Below are 19,986 nucleotides of genomic sequence, written 5' to 3' on the forward strand. Positions count from 1 at the left end.
ATTACGTGCTTTTAATGGAGAAACGAAATTACATTGGTTACTTGCTTTATGAGAGAGAGAGAGAGAGAGAGAGAGAGAGAGAGAGAGAGAGAGAGAGAGAAAGAAAAATGGAAGAACTCGTTTTCCCCCGTCCAACCGGATATTTATAATTAACCGACTAATTAACGCGTCGAATTTCTTTTCTTCTTCTCTCTTCTTTCTTTCTTTCTTTCTTACTTTTCTTTCTTCCTTTCTTTCTTTCTTCAAAATATCGAACGAGAAAGTTTAAACGTACCTTCACTTTCATTCCTCTTTCACAGAACCTTAATCGCTATGTTTCGCCATCTTGTCGTAACTCGAATTATTGAAGTATATTTCGACGTTAAAACGTTTCGAAAGTTATCGAGAAACATATTTAATTAAATATACATTGTATATAATAATCTATACAAGTACATATATGCAATATGTACAGATCGCAAGATATCTCATACGTATATATATATATGTATGTTTCATTTATCTATTAGGTAGACATTTTGATTATGATTAATAACAGCCGATAAAAAACACTTGATACTTTTTTAAACTGTTTATATGAAATATCTGTAACTATGTATTTCGATTTAATTAAGTATATTTACATAGTTATCTACAAATAACATAGGATAAGCCAAAAAGTTCTTAGATTAGAAAACTTTTGGCCCAAACTGTAAAACAAAATGTACCTGTCTTATTTGGAAAGAAAAATATATTATTTACTTTAGATAATTTTGATATTTATTAAATATATTTCATTTGATCTATTCCCTATTATTAAATGTACTTGAAATAGTAAGACATACTTCACGATTATTTCCAAGAGAATCGATAAAGTTAACTTACCTTCGTATCACGTGTTTTATCCATCCGGTATGTAATATGTATAGAGTATAAAGTGTATATATATATATAATGTATCTTATACACGGAGATCGCCATTTGCGATGTAAAAGTAGGACCACAGGGAACTGCTGGCCTACAAGTTCCGAGATTAAACCAATTTTCTCTCTCTCTCTCTCTCTCTCTCTCTCCCTCTCTCTTTTGGCTTTACGTTACAAGTAGTATGAATAGTTGATTTCAATGTTTTCTCACATAACCGACCTACTATATATATATCGTATACGAATTCGTGTTAGGAAAAATGACCGATACAAATTAGAACTTAAATTAAGATTGTAATAGAACTATTTTGCACCTTAATTAGATATTTTGTATATAAATGTTGATCGTAAATCATCGGGTTCATAGAGAGTAGCATTTCATTATTTTATGCAATATTGTATGCATAGGTTTGTATCGAACGGTTTATGCAACGTTTATAAGGTGTTCTGTATGTGTTAACCGTGTTCTCCAAGTACCGTGTTGTAGGAATATATTTGAGAAATTTTTCATCCATGTTATATCGAAACCATGTTCTCTCGGAGTATCGCATTTTAAGCGGATTGCGTACGTGTGTGTGCGTGTGTGTTTGTGTGTGTGTGTTGTGTGTGCGCGTGGGCGCTCACATCTGTATATGGATATACGTAGGAACGTATAAAAGGTATATATAATATATAAAAGCTTTCTCGTTTTCTGCGAAGCAAAGTGTACTAGCATATGAAAGTCCATAAGCCAGCCAAAGAGTATACCATGTCGTTTTACAAGTTCCATCGTACTAACTAACAACTTCGTTCCGCTTTAATTGGCCTTTACGTTATCGTTCTTTTCAAAAGTATCATAGATTTTCTTTCTTTTTTTTTTTTTGTTTATTACTATTATTAAATATATCTACTATGTCCTATTGAAATTTTTTTCTAATTATTTTCTACCACTTGTTGGATTTATAATACACACATTGTTCGTTTGTTATATGAGCCGTTCAGTACACACATCGATTAACTCCATAAAACATAAAGTTGAGAAATGTGATGAAATAATTTATATTGTTGTATTATTTATTATTCAATGGCCAACAAAAATTTTACCGTTTAATGGTGTTAATTTTTATTATTCAGAAAAATTATGACTATACCAAGTGCTTGGACACTTAAATTTAAGATTTTTCAAAAAGTGGAGTTGTCAATCGATGTGTGCACTGAACGTATGGCTCATATGTGTTAAATAAAAAAAAATACTTTGAAAGATAATAAGTGACTATTGATCAAGAATAAGATCTTATCACTTTCTCTTGATACGAATTAACGCACGCATGCACGGGCACACACGCACATCATCTACCTACATATGGCGTCATATAAAAGATCGCTACGTGCTTCTCGTCATTTTTCTACTTCCATTTACACACTTCTTTCCAAAGAATTTAACGGAACTGTTTACAACCCCAACATTACTGTAAGAGTTTGTTTTAAAGAAAATCTCAATTAAAAATCAATTTAATATACATTAAAATCAGTTTAATACAAAGAGTACATATCTCTATAAATATACTTAGAATATTAAACAATTTCGATCATATATTTAAAATAACTATTATAATATATAAACTTATATTCAATAAGTGAATCTCCAACTGAACATATGAACAAAGAATGCAAAAAGTACTCAAATTAGAACGTTTTTATCTTAATTTCTATTTGTTACAAATAATATACCCGTTATACGCATGTGTATAGTGTTCGAAAAGTCATATAAACAACATTGAATATAAGAATTTTCATAGGGGACAATGTGCTAGTCCGAAGGTGAATTTCGAAGAGGACGGTACTCCGATCATATACTAGGTGATTTTAAACAACAATACACGTTTCCTTCGATTAATTAACAATTATTTGAATACTTCAATGTATTTTATTTATATTTACAATTTTTTAAACGTTCCTGCAAAGTGATGACTTGGAAGTTTAACCCTTTCGCTACGTGCGTATTTTTCGCGGTGCTACTTCTATTGTACGGACTGCTAATACGTGTAGCATCTTTGCACTTCATTTTTTAAGTAATTTTGTTGTTGATATTAACGATTTTTAATCAAAAGAAACAAAACACTAAAATTACACGTCCAGAGTGGGATATTTGACTTAGTGTTATAACTGCATATGTTCGTCGTATGTAAAATACGCGCGGTATTTTATGGAGGGGTCACTATAGTGTTCCGTAATAACGAAAGGATTAATTTTTCATGTAATAAAATATCAGATTGTAATTGTTTAATAGAATTTCTTTAGAGTCATTAACATATTATTGTCCTTCTACACGGAATCAATTCTAAGAATCGCCATTCTCCATTCCATATGTTTATTTCATATTATTAAAAAGCAGTCAGTCATTAATGTTTTGATGGCCAATAAAAAGATAGAAATAAAGAATGTTTTTTAAATCAACATGGTGCGCGTGTTATTTTCGAGTTGAATTTTTTTGTTATTTTTTTTTTTTGTTTTTTTTTTTTTTTTTCAAAGAAAAATATAGTAGCCGTGAATAATAATAAGAAGAAGAAGAAGAAGAAGAAATAAAAGAAAGAAGAGATTCACTTTTTACGATGTACGTTTTTTAAACGTCGTTAAAATTTCTTCTTATCGCGTGTCAGAGAAAAACATAAAACGAAGTCGGTTGATTGATATCCAACAGATGGATACATCGAAAATCGATTTTAGGTTTCCAAGTTTTTTTTTTTTTTTTTTTTTTTTTTTCCCAGAAAAAGAGCTTTTGTTGACTTTCATTATCGTCATAACTCAATGACTAATCTATTTTTTATAGTTTTTATATAGCTTTTTATTTTTTCTTTTTTTTTCAGCAAATACTTAACACATCATACATATATGTATATACATTTCGATATCTCTTTTCAATATTCCAATATACACATATTCGATTGCTTTGGAGTAACGCCCACGAGATATTAAACATGTTATTCTACAGTTTCCAATTATTCCAATCAAATTAGTTGAATTTTATTTTGTTTTCGTTTAACTCTTTGCGGCATAAAATTTCAGATAATAAAATAGCCCTATCTCTATGTTGCATAGAAATTTGATTAGGTTTTAAATTAAACAAAATTGGTATATATATATATTATTAATAAAGGGGTATTACATAATGTAAAAATATTAATAACCAATTGCTTTGACTAAATAAGCATTTGCTATTGTTATTGCAATAATATTTCGAGGTGGGACACTTTTAATCCCACCTTACTCCAAAGAGTTAAATTGTACGCTTTTGTTTTATCGTCGATTAACAAAACACGTGGCTTTTTATCATTACATTATGTAATAATGATGAATAGTAAAACTTGCAACTATAATAAACGAGAGAGAGAGAGACTTTGGAAAGTTTGAACAAATACAGGTTGAGGACTTAAAGTTTCTTGCTGATTTGAAAAAATCAATTTCTTTTGTTTGAAACTTTTTAGGCTTCAAGTTAAATCTTCTTTTTTTTTTTATAATCTAAATGAAACAAGCTGAGAGAAAGTTTTAGAAAATAACAATCGATATTTCAAATTACGTAGAAACTTTGAAACCGTTAATGTGTTGTTGTTGTTGTTAATAATAATTATTATAATGAGATATTAATAATAACCGCGATGACTGGCGATAAGAGAAAACATTCTTTTTTTTTTTTTTTTCATTTTTCTTCGTAGTTTATTGTAATTAACTAACATTTTGTTGTTCTTCGTTCTATTATTTTCTGTTCAATATTCATTTGGTATTTTTTTTTGTTTTGTTTATCTCGTATTCACACATTTCACGAGTCTACTACAAAGTGTACGAATTTTTGTTAATGTAAATATTATCGATAAAACAGATGTTTCTCTTGAAATACATAAAGAAAGAAATTGTAAAGGTATATTTAAACGTTTCAATGCCATACGTACGTCCCATCTCGTGCAACTAAAAAAAAAGAGAGAGAGAGAGAGAGAAAGAAAGAAAGAAAAGAAAATATAAAATAATAAAAATACAAAATAAAAAACAAGAGAGATAGAGAAAATTTATACAACTGTTTTATGAGACATTGAAAAAGCTTTAGGTATCTCATTGTCCTCGATAATAATTTGATGCCGAGTGTGTGCCACGACACACGTTATGCTTGTTTGTTCTTTTTTAATTTATTTTGTTATCTTAAATACCAATGAAGTATGTTTAATATTGTTAGAAATTAATCTGCTATATATTTGCAAGCACAATATTATACGGTTTCTTTTTCCTAATTACTTGCAACATTCGATACGCCTTTTTTTTTTCTTTTTTTTTTTTTAACCATCGAAATAAGTAAAATGTACTCGAATGAAAATGAAGAATAATGATATGGTTATCTCGTTCACTGACGTAACACGATCATCCGTTGCCTCCTCCTCCTCCTCCTCCCGTTAATTGAAGAAAAATCAATCATGGCTCGTATATAATTTGAGTAGGTATCTTTTTCGAAAAAATAAGTGCAAAGTAAAATGAAGAGAAAAAAATAGAGGTGCGACCCCGTTGAACGATGATCGGTTGGTTGGTTGGTTGGTTGGTTGGTTGGTTGGTTGGTGGTGCACGTGTGCAACGGAAAGAAACTCGAGCTGCGGATAGTAACACCACCGTTACAAACACGTGCTTGAAACCCGTGCTTGAAAACCCGTTATCGAAGCGAACGTCCTAAAAGTAACCTTCCTTTTCGCCCCGACTTTCGTTGCACCGTGCACTCATCCAAAATCCATGCAACTGACATTTTATTTCATTTGTTTGTATCGAAATTTATTATGGTCTACAAAACGGTAGACCATACACGATATGGATTTTCACGTAAAATTTAATCAAACGAACGGTCTTGTGCACCTGCTCGCCGCACACGGCGTACTCGGACGGGGGGGGGGGGAGGCGGACACACATGTAATACGTGATTTTGAACATTTCAACAAAAACATTGAACAAAATGCTCTCGAGGAAATTAGTTAAACCGTTAACACCTAGTGCACTTAAAACAATTTCATGGAATATTCACGTGAAATAATTCAACGTGAAACTCCTCTCTCGTCTAAACGTGTATCTACGTAATAAATTTATACATGTATTTTATTTTCGTGTGTTAATATTATACGATTCGAGTTATATCGAGATTTCAAGTTTGTTGTACTTTCGTAATAGGGTTTGCCACTCTCCGACGATATCGATTTTTTCCAGTTGGAACGTACAATAGCTTTTGTATTCATTATTGTATTTATTTTCTTTTCATTTATTAATATAAGCGAATATATCTCTCTGAAAAGATATAGACGGGCATTACGACGAAATGTTGTTTGTTCCTTCGTTCGACCAAGCAGGACAAAAAAAAGAAGCGAAAGAATCAAAGAAGAAAGACGTCTCGCATCGATCTCTTCTGCTTTTTCTTCTTCTTCTTCTCCTTCTTCTTTTTTGTCTTTTTTGGCTCTGTAAGAGATGTAAAAAAAGCCTCTGGCTAGACTGATGTAGATATACACCTACACAATTGCATTTTTTGCTCTTTCGCGAGTATTCACGAGAGGTTCTTCTTGTAAATCCTTCTCTCTCTCTCTCTCTCTCTTTTTCCCCTCGAATTTTGAACAAAGTTAATGTCTATTATTTATATTCGCATAAACGTGTTTACACGTTACATATTATTGTATTTTTGTAAAATAATGAATTTCTTTATCAATTCGTAATCCACGATATTTATCGAAAGAGTTATTTTTGTATTTTTTTTTTTTTTTTTTTTTTTATCGTAGAAACGATTGAACAAAAGAACGATTGTGAAAAGATTTTGATAATAAAATGGAAGAATAATTGTGACGATAATATAACGTTTTGATATAAAGCAGAAACGACCGATGCAAATGGTGTGTGTACAAATTATATTTTCAAAAGAAGAATAACAAAATCGGATGGACTTTGGAAGAAATATGTTAACGATGTCGGACGAACAAAATCAACACAAAATATGTCGTTGATTTTTTTCTTATTTTTCTTCTTAAGTAAAAAGGAAGGAAGGAAGGAAGGAACAATTTGAATATTTGTTGACTTAACATAAGCTCGATGTAGGAACATAGTAATTATTTCATTATATAATTTATACAGGAAAAAGACAAGAAATTAGAGAAAATGTGTTTTATTTGGATTCGAATGAACTCGTTGTGTTGTACGTGTGCGCGCAGGTATACATGCAGGTAATGGTGAAAGTCGAACTGAAGGAAGGATTTTTAGAAATCGTTTCTTCCTTTCTACGGGTCTTATATCGAGTTGAGGGCAAAGGATAAGGATCGTTTCGCGGTTTTAAACGAACACATTTGTAATTCCTGGTGTAACATTTCTCATTCATTATTTAACGAACGCTCCTTTGTCTTTACACGTAGAGCTATACGAAAATAGAAACATAGAAAAGTGTTAGTCCTATATCGATCAGATGATAATGTAATATAAGAAAGAAAAGTGACAATACATATGTGTAAGTCTCGAAATCAGAGACGTTGAAAAGGAGTGGAAATCAGACACAGATTGATGCAGTAAAATAACTTTAATAAACAGAACAATTATTAATAATCACCCATGCCTTACACGTGACATTTCTCTCACACACACTCACTCCTCTCTGAGGTAAAGTCACTCACTAATCGTCTTACATACAGAAAGTTAGACAACACAGTTTGGCGGAACGTTTAAACTTACACATATATTAGTATTAAATATTGTAATGTTAATTGATTTTCTTAGTTGAAAATAATAATGTCTAAGCTTGTATACTTAAATTCCCTTTTTTACTCCATTAGATTATCGTGAAATGATAGCGACGAACTAACTAAGAAAATGGTATAACTCGAAGCATTCAATGGAGAGTGTGTGTGTTTCACCAAATGAAAACAATAGGTCGTAACTTTGGAACAAAGACTATCCTTTTGGCTCTTAAGAACTCTCCTTGTCATCATCTCTGTTCGTGTCACAATAATACCATCAAAAACAGAACTCGGTCTTATGTTAGAATTTACGATTCATCCATCCTTAAGAGAGATCTAAATGGCTTACAAATTTTATCGAACGTTGGATAATCCAGTCTATTCTTAAACTATTATATTTTGCAAAAGGATAATCGAACTTTAAACATTATCTAATAATACGTATGTATATACGTATATACGTCGGAAAAAAATGATTAGTACGGAATACGTTTACTACGTTTATATACGTGTATATGGTCGTTAAGAAATTTTATGGGAAGTCACCATAAACGACGGAAGTTGGCAGGGACTACTACCTTGGCCTCGGTACAGGCTTGTTTATGGCTTTCTACTAAATATCTACTTGTTCGCAATATAAATTCTATAATCTTTTAGTAGAGTGTAGGGTGTAGGGTGTAAACGTGTTTAATTTTGTTAATACAAACGTAGAAATATTTGAAATCAGGATTTGTTGTTAAAGGATTGTTAAATAAATGATTATATAAAATAGTTGAAAAGAGAGGGAAAATCGCGTGTATAATAGAACTCGAAACTATCAAAACTATTAGCCTTGACCTCCTATCGTGGTGTCCCAGCTTTGCGTGACATTCCGTTCTTTTCTCATACATAAATGTTAAATAAGTTAACAATAATTGTATGCGTGGATGTCACACAAGTTCACTTTGCGAACAAATCTATTAATATAAAAAAGTAAGCATTGAACAAAAAAGAAAAAAACATAATTATTATGCGCATTGTTATTTTCCTTTAATAATCTAATTAATGGCGATAAGGTAAATCATTCTTTTGCAATATCCAAATGGGAAGATAATTGATGTGTTGTGTTGTTTCTGTGTGCGTAATACCGACTAACAACAACAACAAAATCTGCTCGACAAAATTTCTCAACGTTTATTTACGTCAAAGTATTTATAATAAATGCAATGCAAAATGATAATAATATAATATTAAAAAATCAATCATTAAGATGCAATAAAAGCAGATTTTCAATTGTACGATTACGTAGCATTAGTATTATTACAATCGTAATTTTTTTTTTGTTCAATGTCCAATCCAAGTTCGTTATTATAAATATTAACATTTTCACGATGCTTGCGCAAAAAGGCTAAGATAGATAGATAGATAGATAGCTAGATAGATAGATAGATAGATTGTTATTAGCATCAGAAAGCAAAACGTGACTTGGTAGTAGGGAGTTGTTATCCTCAAAGCGCATTCCACCGGTAATTCCATTTACGAATCGATACTTTACAATGGAGGAGGGGAGGATGGTCTAATAAAGAAGAGGCTTCGATCGGTGGTAGCTTTCTTATTATTTCTCTCTAGAAATACATGCTGACATGAGCCTAAAAAGCTCTTGCAACATTTTTCTAAACTAATTTCTTTTATTTATTTTTTTTTTTGTTAAAAAATTCAAAGAAAACTTTTGACTTACCCTGTACAGAAATTATCTATCAAGGTATGATTGATTGACAATTATTTGTCGGTAACCTTTGTTTTTCTTTTCGCAGCTAGAATAATTTTTTTAAATGATTGATGAATACTGTTCCTAATAATTATTATATTTGTTGTTGTTGTTGCTGTTGTTGTAAAACTTGTTATTTGCCAACAAATGTTATGCAACGAGGAGTATCTTAAACTGAAGGTAAAAAACGTAGCATGTAATACGTTATGCCACAAAATGATTTTGTGGCTGTGCATACACGATCTCTCCTCGTTTATAATAATTATGCATATACTGTGGATTATTTAATTATCACAATTATTGCGAAGAGAAGAAGCAAGAGATTGCATCATTTTCTCTTCTTTCTTCTCTCTCTCATTATTATTATTATTATTATTATTATTGTTCTGTCTTAGGATGAAATAAACAATAGATAAATAATCGAATAATTATCAACAAATGTATTGGAGTAGTTTTGTAGTTTTGGTCGATCTATAGGAATTAGAATATCATCGATAATAAATGTATCGATATCGTTCATTTACGTAAGATCCCCGAAGCTATAAAACTTCTTTTTCTCTTATTGTTAAATGATATTTTTGTACAAAATAGCAATGACAATTGTCTATTATTAGATTTTCGCATAAATAAGCTTAGGAGAAATGTATTGAAATTCGAAATAATTTCAAAGGATTTTTCTCATTGAAATAAACAAAAAGGAAATATAAAAAACTAATACTTTCTACTTGCTATTCGCATTAATACTTTGTTATTTTTCTATACAAATTATTATTGATAAATGTATAATTAATTCTCATTAGCTCAATGATATTCTAATTGAATGTTAGCGATAATCGATGTATCTAACATATCGGTGCATTCGAGAAAAACTGCTTGATTGTCGATTCAAGGTCTAACAATATAACGGCAAACACATTTTCATTTTTCATGCTCGATGTATTCGTAAAAGTACGACACAAATGCAAAGTAACTCGTTGTTACATTTAACGTGTTTTCGAGTAATTTATTCTTTTTATTTTTTTTTTCTCTCTTTTTTTTATGGAACAACATATTGTTCAAAAATAGAAAAAAAAAAAAAAAAAATGACGAACCAACGAAAAGGTATTTATCTTTGAAACTGGTGAATGTGAAAGCAATTAAAATGTAGAGGAATGTCGGACAATAACGGTAAATACTTTAATGTTAAACCGGAAGTTTCTTCGCCTCGGCACAATGGCAGAATGAATAAAACAAAAATCAAATAAAATATGATTTAACAAATTTTTCATTAATCGCCGTTAGAAATAAAAACAAAACAAAATAATATCAATTATCGTATTTTCCGTGGAAAATGTGTAAAAGGAAAATGGAAAATTGTATGAATAATATTTTGTACGTTCGCGTATTAAACGTAAGTAAATACTTACGTTATCATCATTGTTTGCAAAGTAAGTTAGATATACGCTCATACGTGTGTATATTTGTGTATATGTGATTATGTGTGTGTGTGTGTGTGTGTGTGTGTGTTAATACTCTGGAAAGTTCATGCGTATTTCTTACGTTAATTTTGCTGCATCTCCTCTTTCTCCTCTGCCATTCCAAAGTTTCTTCTTTATTTCATTCTTCTTGAATATTTTCTTCACAAATGTTTCGTCGAATAGATTAGGAAGCTCTCGCCTCGTTGCAATTTCATCTCGTCGACGTAGAAACTCTTATTTATATATATATATACAAGATAGACAAAGAGAGAAATATGAATAAATACGATTGTGTTGATACAATAGAATTAATTATTTTGTGTATTGAATAATTTTGTGCTAGGATGAAAAATGAATAGAATAAAATGATAAAATTGGAACACGGACGATTAAAACGCTTTCACCTGAGCATTGCTTAGAGCTAGGGAGCCGTTCTAATCCAAAGTTTCCTCGCACGTTTCTCGTGCTTTCTTTATCTTCCAAGCTGCTTCCTAGGATTATGTAAAATATATAATTATATAAAAGATTGAACTCTCTTTGTATCTACTTTGACGAGAGAGAAAGAAAATTAATAAACGTGTTTGTAATAATCTCTCATCGTAGTTTTACGATAATATTCGTCGATACTTTTATTTTCATACTATTTTATTATTATCGAAAAATTCGTCGAGTTGCTGCTTGGTCTACTTTATAACTCATTCTTATCTAAATGACTTTATTATTCGTTTTATCTATGTTAGAGAATTAAGAAAACAGATAATAATACGATTTTGCCATAAGTTGTTGAAATATTTTTATTCCACGAGTGTTGTGTGGGTTGCCCTTGTGTGAGTTACACGTGCGTATACTTTCGAAACAAGTTTAAAAGACGAATCTAAACGTATATGTGTAGTATGTGTAAACATACATGTAGGTATACGTAAGATACGTGTGAGTGTTTGTAAGGATGTATAAAAGGTGGTACGGTACCTTGTAACGGTTGTGTCATGGTATATACAACGTTGATCGCACGCTGTATGTCCCATTTTCATCGACTCTGAGAAGGGCAAAGGAACAACTCCAACTACCGAATATATTTCTTTTACACAAACAAACAAAAAACCAGAAAGCAAAACTTATCGTTAGACTTTCACGCGAACATACTTAACATCGGTATATTATATAATTGTAAAATTTTGGATTAAATGCTTTTTTAATGAAACATAATTTGGTGCATGGCGTATAAGACGAATACTTGTCCATATCGAGAAATAAAAAGAAGTTTGACGTTGGCAGGCGGCCGGTTGGTATAGTCGGTTAGCAAAGTCGGTTAACATAGTCGGTATTGATCACTGCAGCCCACGAGCATGAGATATAAACGCCACGTGATATAACTCTGTTACGTGGCCAACTTGGAGGATACGGATTTTCACGGATTATTTACCTTTTTTTTTTAGACAATAGCAGAGAAAATTGATTAGGTAGAACCTGTTGTCGAAGTGAAATCTAATGTCTTGCTAATTGTTTTACCTTGATACTTTGCTTTTTTTCTTTGTGTTTGTAACCTTAGCTAGCAAATATAAATCTTCCTCTGTTTCTCGAATCGATCTTTTTCTTGGCATAAACGAGACGTGATATATGTAAGATTAATGATCGCGTAAATAATTTTCTTCGAGTGTGATCACGTCAATAAGAAGAGAAAGATAGAAGTCGTATTTTTCTAATAAGAATGATTGATTATTCTACTTGATAAAATAATACTCTTGAGAATCTAATAGAATATTCAAAAAGGACAAGTTCGATGCTGTTTGCAAACTTGACAAAACGGATTTACAGCGGATGATATCTGACTCTGTTAGAGGAAATGATCGATCGGCTTTGAAAGGCTCCTCCTATATGGGGTCTTTAATAGGTGTCGAGATAATTACGACTAGTAGTCAATTTACGTCTACCGTTTTATTTTCCTTCTATTGCGATACAGGAACAACTAATATATTTATATGTCTGGTGCATTTCACATTATTGCAACGAACGAACGAACGAGCGAGCGAACGAAGGAAGGAAGAAAGAAAAGGAAAGAAAAGGAAAGAAAGAAGAAAGTAGTAGTAGTAGTCGGTCCCGTTACGAAATAGCGAGTGAATGCGGACTATCTGGGTCAGACAAAAGCGGAACTTCCGCGACGAGTCTCGATTGCAGGCGGCAGTCAACAACGACTCCATGGCAAGGGGAGAGAAGGCAAGAGAAGAAGCTTTCGATGCAAGCTCAGCGAGTTTGCAAAGGCCTAGCGTGTATCACATACAAATCATTTCAAATCTATAGACCAAGTGTCATTTACGCGTCCGTCCGTCCGTCCGTCCGTCCTCTCGCGTTTACTTTCTTCTACATTTTTTTAAATTTTATTTCTGTTTAATTACTAAACATTTCACAGTTGAGGGAATTATCATCAGTCGTACGGAAGATCGCGTATAAACATTGTTGAAGATTGGAATCAGGCTCTGATCATCGGATTACCTGTTGCAGAAATCCAGTATGTGTATTTTGTAGTATCTAGTATCTTCTGTACGATACGGTAAAGGGAAGCTAAAGCAAACTAAAGCAAAGCAAACTAAACTGTCTAACTAATTAGATATATCTCTGAGTTAACATCTACCGATTCGTGTTCCTAGTTTCGTTTTAATGGGAATTCGGTCGGTAGACTTTAACTAGACCGACATTTGAAATCCTGCAAATGGTATTATAAGAATATATATATACTTGTAACATAAAATGCCGTTTTAACGATGCAACAGAATTATTACGAAGCGGAAAACTTAGAAAGCCAGCAATACGATTCGGTCGTCACCGTTACTGATTTGCTCGAATAATAAAATGTGATTTTTTTTATGGTGGCTGATGGTAGTGTTCTATCTTTCCACCAATGGAACTGACAATGAGAGATATACAGAGTTTGAAAATTGCTGAGAAACGTCGAGATTTGTCGTCAAATAAAATTCATCAAGATGTAATCATTCAAGTTTCTATGATATTCAAAGTGTATTTTTGTTGTTATCTGTGATAATTATTGAAACATTAATTTGTTATAAGTTGCATGATTCACTCACCGTGTATATAAATATAATTGAAAATTTGTTATTCGTTATGGAATAATACAATTTGACGTTAATTAACGAAACGTGACAATTATTCGCAAATGAATTTTTCCAATCAAATCTCATTCATTCATCATTCGATAAAAGAAATAAGATTTTTTTTTTGCTTTTTTTTTTTTTGTTTTAAATCATTTATTGATCGATCGATGCATATACTATGTAAATATGTATGTAAATTATTTTTGCTGATGGTTCGTAGAAATATTTTTAGTGAAAGGCATTTCAGTGAAAGGAATTACTTTATGTGTACCGCGTGACTGCTTCTTGCATAAAAACACGATCTTACGTTTTTAAGCGCCTCCTTCTTTTCTCCTCAATTTCAATTGTCTACGATTTCATATTTTTCTATTTCCTATATCCGTTCTATATAAATATGTGGCAAATAAAATTAATACAAATGGTCTTTTCTTTCGTTACGTTGCAAATATATGGGATTGGTTGGTAGAGGTAAAAGGGGTGACCTATATACTTTACTTACGTAGAGAGATGCACGTACTTACGAGTGTTAAACATTGACAATGCTTGGACGATGTCTCGCGAAGACTCTTAAGGATTATAAGGTGTTAAAAACCGGTACAATCCTCTATCCCGAAAAACCGGAACGCCTGGTCTCTCTCTCTCTCTCTCTCGCTCTATTTATAGACAGTTATGGCTTACATTCGTCTGCTAAACGTTCAACCTCTATGTACACTTTATAGGATGTATCATTCAAATCAATACGAAAGTTACAATTTCGAGAGGTCAATTATTTTTTAATAGAAATATTTCCATTTAAGATTAGAGATATACCTAATTCCTATGCAAAATAACTTTCCTTATTTTATATCTTTATGAAAAGTTGGTTTTTAGTGAGAACCACTGGCTCGTTAAATACCACAAGGACGGTGACAACGCGCAAAGACGAAACAAGGTACACATATGTAGTAGAACATATAAATAATTTTTATCGATAGATCGGAACGACGAAAAAAAAAAAATACTAAAATAAGGGAAAAACAAGGAAAAGAATTTGAAGATTGAAGATAAGATTGGTCGTCTAATTTTATCGATAACTCTTTGGAACGGTTTATAAAGGGATAAATCGAATTAACCCAAATAGATGGTTTATCAAGTTCAGTGTCGTCTTTAAAAGGTAATGCAAGCCAAAGAAGACAAGCAGACGAGTTAAATTTGTTAAAAATCGATGAAAAAGAATTTCCACTTATTTCTTCATTTATTATTTCAATTAACTAGATATATACTAGGAAACTAAAGTCAAGGACGTTTTATGAAATGCGTTATACATACGTATAAGTAATAATGACGTTGACGATTTCGTTGGAATTTTCTCTCGCGTTTCTACGAAATTTTGTTTAAAGGAGTGCCACGAGAAGGTAATTCCAGTCGACGTAAGTGGGTCGTGCAAAACCGAACACGAATCTTGCACCGTCGATCCAGATACAGACACCACTATATATATATATCAAACTATATATTTATATACGCGCATGTCAGTGTGGGTGTGTATGTGTGTGTGTCTCTCACTCTACGCAAACGGACGAATAGAAAGAAAAACGCGCACACATGTGCACACATATGCACGTATATCTATGCAATCGTATGTATCCGTGATAGGTAGAACGCGATCGTGGTCGCTTTGACTACCTTGACATGAATTCTCAGCGCGAACAGTCAGGGCCGGGGACGATCGAGAGACAAACTCCCCTTTCGTGTGTACATTTACATCTTCATATACATACAATGTACATGTAAAATAGACGTTTTGTTTCTATCTCTATTCGAACGAACGAACGAACGAACCTTTTACTCTTCATAATTTAACAATAAAAGAAAATACGGCAGCTCTTGACAAATTACGACATGGCCGCTGAATAAAAGATGTTTTTTTTTTTTTTTATTGGATATTCGTCAGTTAGATTTAAGCAACGTGTTATTACATTGTATCTTATCTTCGTATCTTCATAAATATAAAATTGTAATTCTAACGAAAAGCTTTGAATTATTCTTGAAACGTACTTAAATTTCCACATATATATATATATATATATATATATTTGTGTATTTATAAATGAAAAAATGTGATCTAAGCAGAACGTGTTTGAAAGTGAAAACATCAACGACGAGTGCTATTTAACCAAAGAGAAAGAGACCAGACCATACATTTACTCCACGCGCGAATGGATACCCAAGACAATTACTTTTGATTGAACAGAAATCGATGTCGCTCAATGTGTGTGTGTGTGTGTCTTTCGGCACAAAAAAACTCAACTTCTCTCTCTCTCTTTTAGAGATAAAACTTGAATCTCTCTCTCGCTCTCTCTCTCTCTCTCTTTCTCCCCGTCCAAAGGCTACTCTTTGTTTGTTTCTTTCATTTGGAACAAAATTAATATAAAATAAGGACAAAGAAAGATAGATAAAGAACAAAAAAAAAGAAGGAAAAAAGGCAAGGCGAAGAGGAGGGGGTGAGACGGTAATTTCTTTTATCTCGTGCTTTCATCTTTTTTAGGTTAAGCACATGCAAATCGTTGCATCGTCGCTTATTTACTTGCTTGCCACGTTACTTCGCGGGGGAGAAGGAGAGAGAGAGAGAGAGAGAGAGAGAGAGAGAGTTAATCAAGTGCTTCCATCTGATTACGCGCTTTTCTCACCCTTATACAATAGTTAAATAACAAAAAGGTAGCGATTATTGAAAAATAAATAAATAAATAAATAAATAAAAATCGTATTGCGCAGCAAAGAAAATCAAATATATGTGTTATGCTTATCTCTCGGTTATCTCTGTTGTTATTCAAACATCGATGCAACGAAAATCTCTTGCAATCGAAACGAGCCACCCAGTCCACTCCCGTTCCCACCCCAAATTGATAATCGCTCCAATCGGATTTGCGCGTTGCTAGCGGCTAAATCTACACGTTCAACCGTGCGATACCTTTCTTTCATATAAAATCATTATTCTCCTATGCGTGTATTTTAATAGTCATTTTGGTTATTTCCAGGTTCCAAGTTTGCGTTTATGTTGCGTTGCGTTGCGTGGCGTTGCACCGAACCATGCTGCAGCTGCAATTGCAACGATGCTGCAACGCTGCTCGGCAAGCAACGTATGCACACGCGTTTGCCACATGTGCTTCTCCTCCTCCTTCTCCTTCTCACTTCCCCCCAACGACGAACACCTGCAAACATTATCCGTATTGCAGGTGTGCTCTTGCATGCTTGCTTGCTTGCTTGCTTACTTGCTTACTTGCTTATTCGTGATACTCGTGTATATATACGTTTATTCGCACGACACTTTCAAATAAATGGCATTCCAATCGGTGTTCTTTAACCACCGGCATCGATATACATCACTGACATGAGAGAGATTACACGTCCATGATATAGGCTGGATCAAAAGTTTCTAATAAAATATACACAGTATTATCTACTAGCTAACCCAATAATAAATAAAACAAGCAAGCATGCCGAGGACAGGAAATATCGCAGACGGAAGATTATTCCCAAGCAAATTTGTTAACACCTGATTTTTTTACGAGGACAGCTGTCAGGTTGAAACGTTCACGCTTAATTGACTCCATATCGATTTTCTCGAGACACTTTACACTTCGACAAAAAGTTCTCTACGTTTTGTTAATAATTTTGATGTAATGTTTTTGTTACAGTAAATCTCGAGGATAGTGGTGGCCAAAGGGTGGATATGTCTCATTTCGATTTATTGAAGGTGCTAGGTACCGGAGGTATGTCATCGAATTACAAATCATGTTTAATTCCTTTCATTTTTTTGTCTCATTTAGAAAATCCTTGTAAAAATTCCGTGCAAATGTGTAGTCTTTATGTTTTAATGCATTTTTATTCCTTTTTTGTTTTCCCTACCCTCTTTTCCTCATTTCATTAGACATTCTCTTGATGAAAAAAAAAAAAAAAAAAGATAGAGAACAAAACATTAGGTTTTACGATGCGACAAAAGTCTCTATTGATCAACGACAATTTGCAGCTTATGGAAAAGTATTTCTGGTACGGAAAAGAGTTGGAACCGATGCTGGTCGTCTTTATGCTATGAAGGTCCTGAAAAAAGCATCAATCGTGCAAAAGAAAAAAACTACCGAACATACGAAGACCGAGAGACAAGTTCTCGAAGCTGTTAGAGACAGTCCTTTTTTAGTAACGCTCCATTATGCTTTCCAAACTGATGCCAAATTGCACTTAATTTTAGGTGAGCCATTAGACTTATTAACACCTTTTTCTTTTTTTCTCTCTCTCTTTTCATCCTACTTGATAAAAATAATATAAATATATCTTTGCTTGCATTTACAGATTATGTTAGTGGAGGTGAATTGTTTACTCATTTATATCAAAGAGAACACTTTACCGAGGACGAAGTAAGGATTTATATTGGCGAAGTGATTTTAGCTTTGGAGCATTTGCACAAGGTAAATTCTACACCAAATGCTATATGATATTAATAATAATAATAATAATTATTATTATTATTATTATTGTGTTATTGTTATTATGATGATGACATCTCGGTTTACCAGACTCGCTAATTTATCGAGTTTCGAATGGTGCCGGTGGTAGTAGTAATATAATATTTTTGGAATACTCGGACAAAATCGATAGCTCTGTCGATTGACGTGTACCGTTTACCGCGCGTATTCCTTTCGTGATTATATTTGGATACTACAAATATTGATTATGTCTGAAAATAAGGTCGAGATGTATTTTCCAAGCAGTATTATTTCCACTTTAAAAGCAATTCCGATGACACAAGCACATTTATGATGCTTTTTATTCCAAGCCTTGAAATATTATTTCTCTTCATTTTTCTTTTTATATTTCTTTCGAATGAAGTAAAAATAATACGAATAATTGCATTTAAAATATGAATCAAACATTCTTAAATAATAGAGTAGAAACTTTTGACCCATGCCCTCCCCCCCTATTACATCTCCAATAGTTCAATGATGATTATAAAGAATTCTCTTATTCCAGTTGGGTATCATATACAGAGACATTAAACTAGAAAACATACTCCTCGATAGGGAAGGACACATAGTCCTTACGGATTTTGGATTAAGTAAAGAATTCTTACCGCATGAAAGAGACAGCAACGCTCGAGCATACTCGTTTTGCGGTACTATCGAGTATATGGCACCGGAAGTGGTACGAGGGGGATCTGCAGGCCACGATATTGTAAGTGAGGATGTTTATATCTTATTTCCTAATGTACCTTTTACATAACACACGCGCGAATATACGCATATTATTGTACATATTTATTCGATCGATGCAAATTTGATTTTACCTTCATTGAGAATAATTCATATAATTTAGAAATAAAATATGAAAGACAAACAGAAAAATGTAATAACTATGGTAATGAAAAGATATTCTTTAATAATCATAATTAACGAATGTCTAAGTTTTTTTTTGCCGCATGTGTATTGTATATATAAAGAAATACTGAGCAAGTGAAAATATATATCTATCTACACGCGTGTATAAGAGAAAAAAACATGTTATTTAATGATAATAAATTGTTGGATATTACAGGCTGTGGATTGGTGGAGCGTGGGCGTGTTAACTTACGAACTTCTCACTGGCGCCTCTCCTTTTACGGTCGAGGGAGAGAAAAATACCCAGCAGGAGATCTCAAGAAGAATATTAAAGACCGAACCACCGATACCCAGTCATCTTAATCCAACCGTAAGGAACTTTATCTCGCGTTTGTTGGTAAAGGATCCACGTCAAAGACTAGGTGGTGGACCTCGCGACGCCAAGGAATTGAAGGAACATCCGTTCTTTAGAAGAGCTCCGCCGCCATTCAGTTGGGATGCTCTAGAAAAGAAACAGATTAGCCCACCGTTCGTACCGCGTATCACACACGAACTCGATACCAGCAACTTTTCTGACGAATTTACAAAAATGGTTGCTGCCGACAGTCCAGCCGTTGTACCACCCAATCACGATAAAATATTTCGGGTAAAAGGCTTTACTTTTGATTATTTATTAGCGTTTGTTTATTCGTTTATTATGTTAAAGAAA

General features: G+C 32.7%; 1 protein-coding gene across 3 annotated transcripts in view; it reads left to right on the forward strand.

Annotated features, from left to right (window-relative positions):
- The window catches only part of LOC107072725 (ribosomal protein S6 kinase alpha-5), a 33,850-nt gene that overhangs the window by 9,875 nt on the left and 3,989 nt on the right, over positions 1-19,986 (forward strand). For all 3 annotated transcript variants that reach the window (XM_015332908.2, XM_015332900.2, XM_015332890.2), the window contains 5 exons: positions 17,604-17,678; positions 17,936-18,154; positions 18,256-18,371; positions 18,934-19,134; positions 19,495-19,923. In XM_015332908.2, the coding sequence (XP_015188394.2) occupies positions 17,639-17,678; positions 17,936-18,154; positions 18,256-18,371; positions 18,934-19,134; positions 19,495-19,923 (1,005 nt within the window). In that variant the 5' untranslated portion in view covers positions 17,604-17,638. The remainder of the gene's footprint in view (positions 1-17,603; positions 17,679-17,935; positions 18,155-18,255; positions 18,372-18,933; positions 19,135-19,494; positions 19,924-19,986) is intronic.

The sequence above is a fragment of the Polistes dominula genome, unplaced genomic scaffold (genome assembly GCF_049000335.1).
Source record: "Polistes dominula isolate Pdom_NZ unplaced genomic scaffold, Pdom_raw_medaka contig_31, whole genome shotgun sequence".
Classification (NCBI taxonomy): domain Eukaryota; kingdom Metazoa; phylum Arthropoda; class Insecta; order Hymenoptera; family Vespidae; genus Polistes; species Polistes dominula.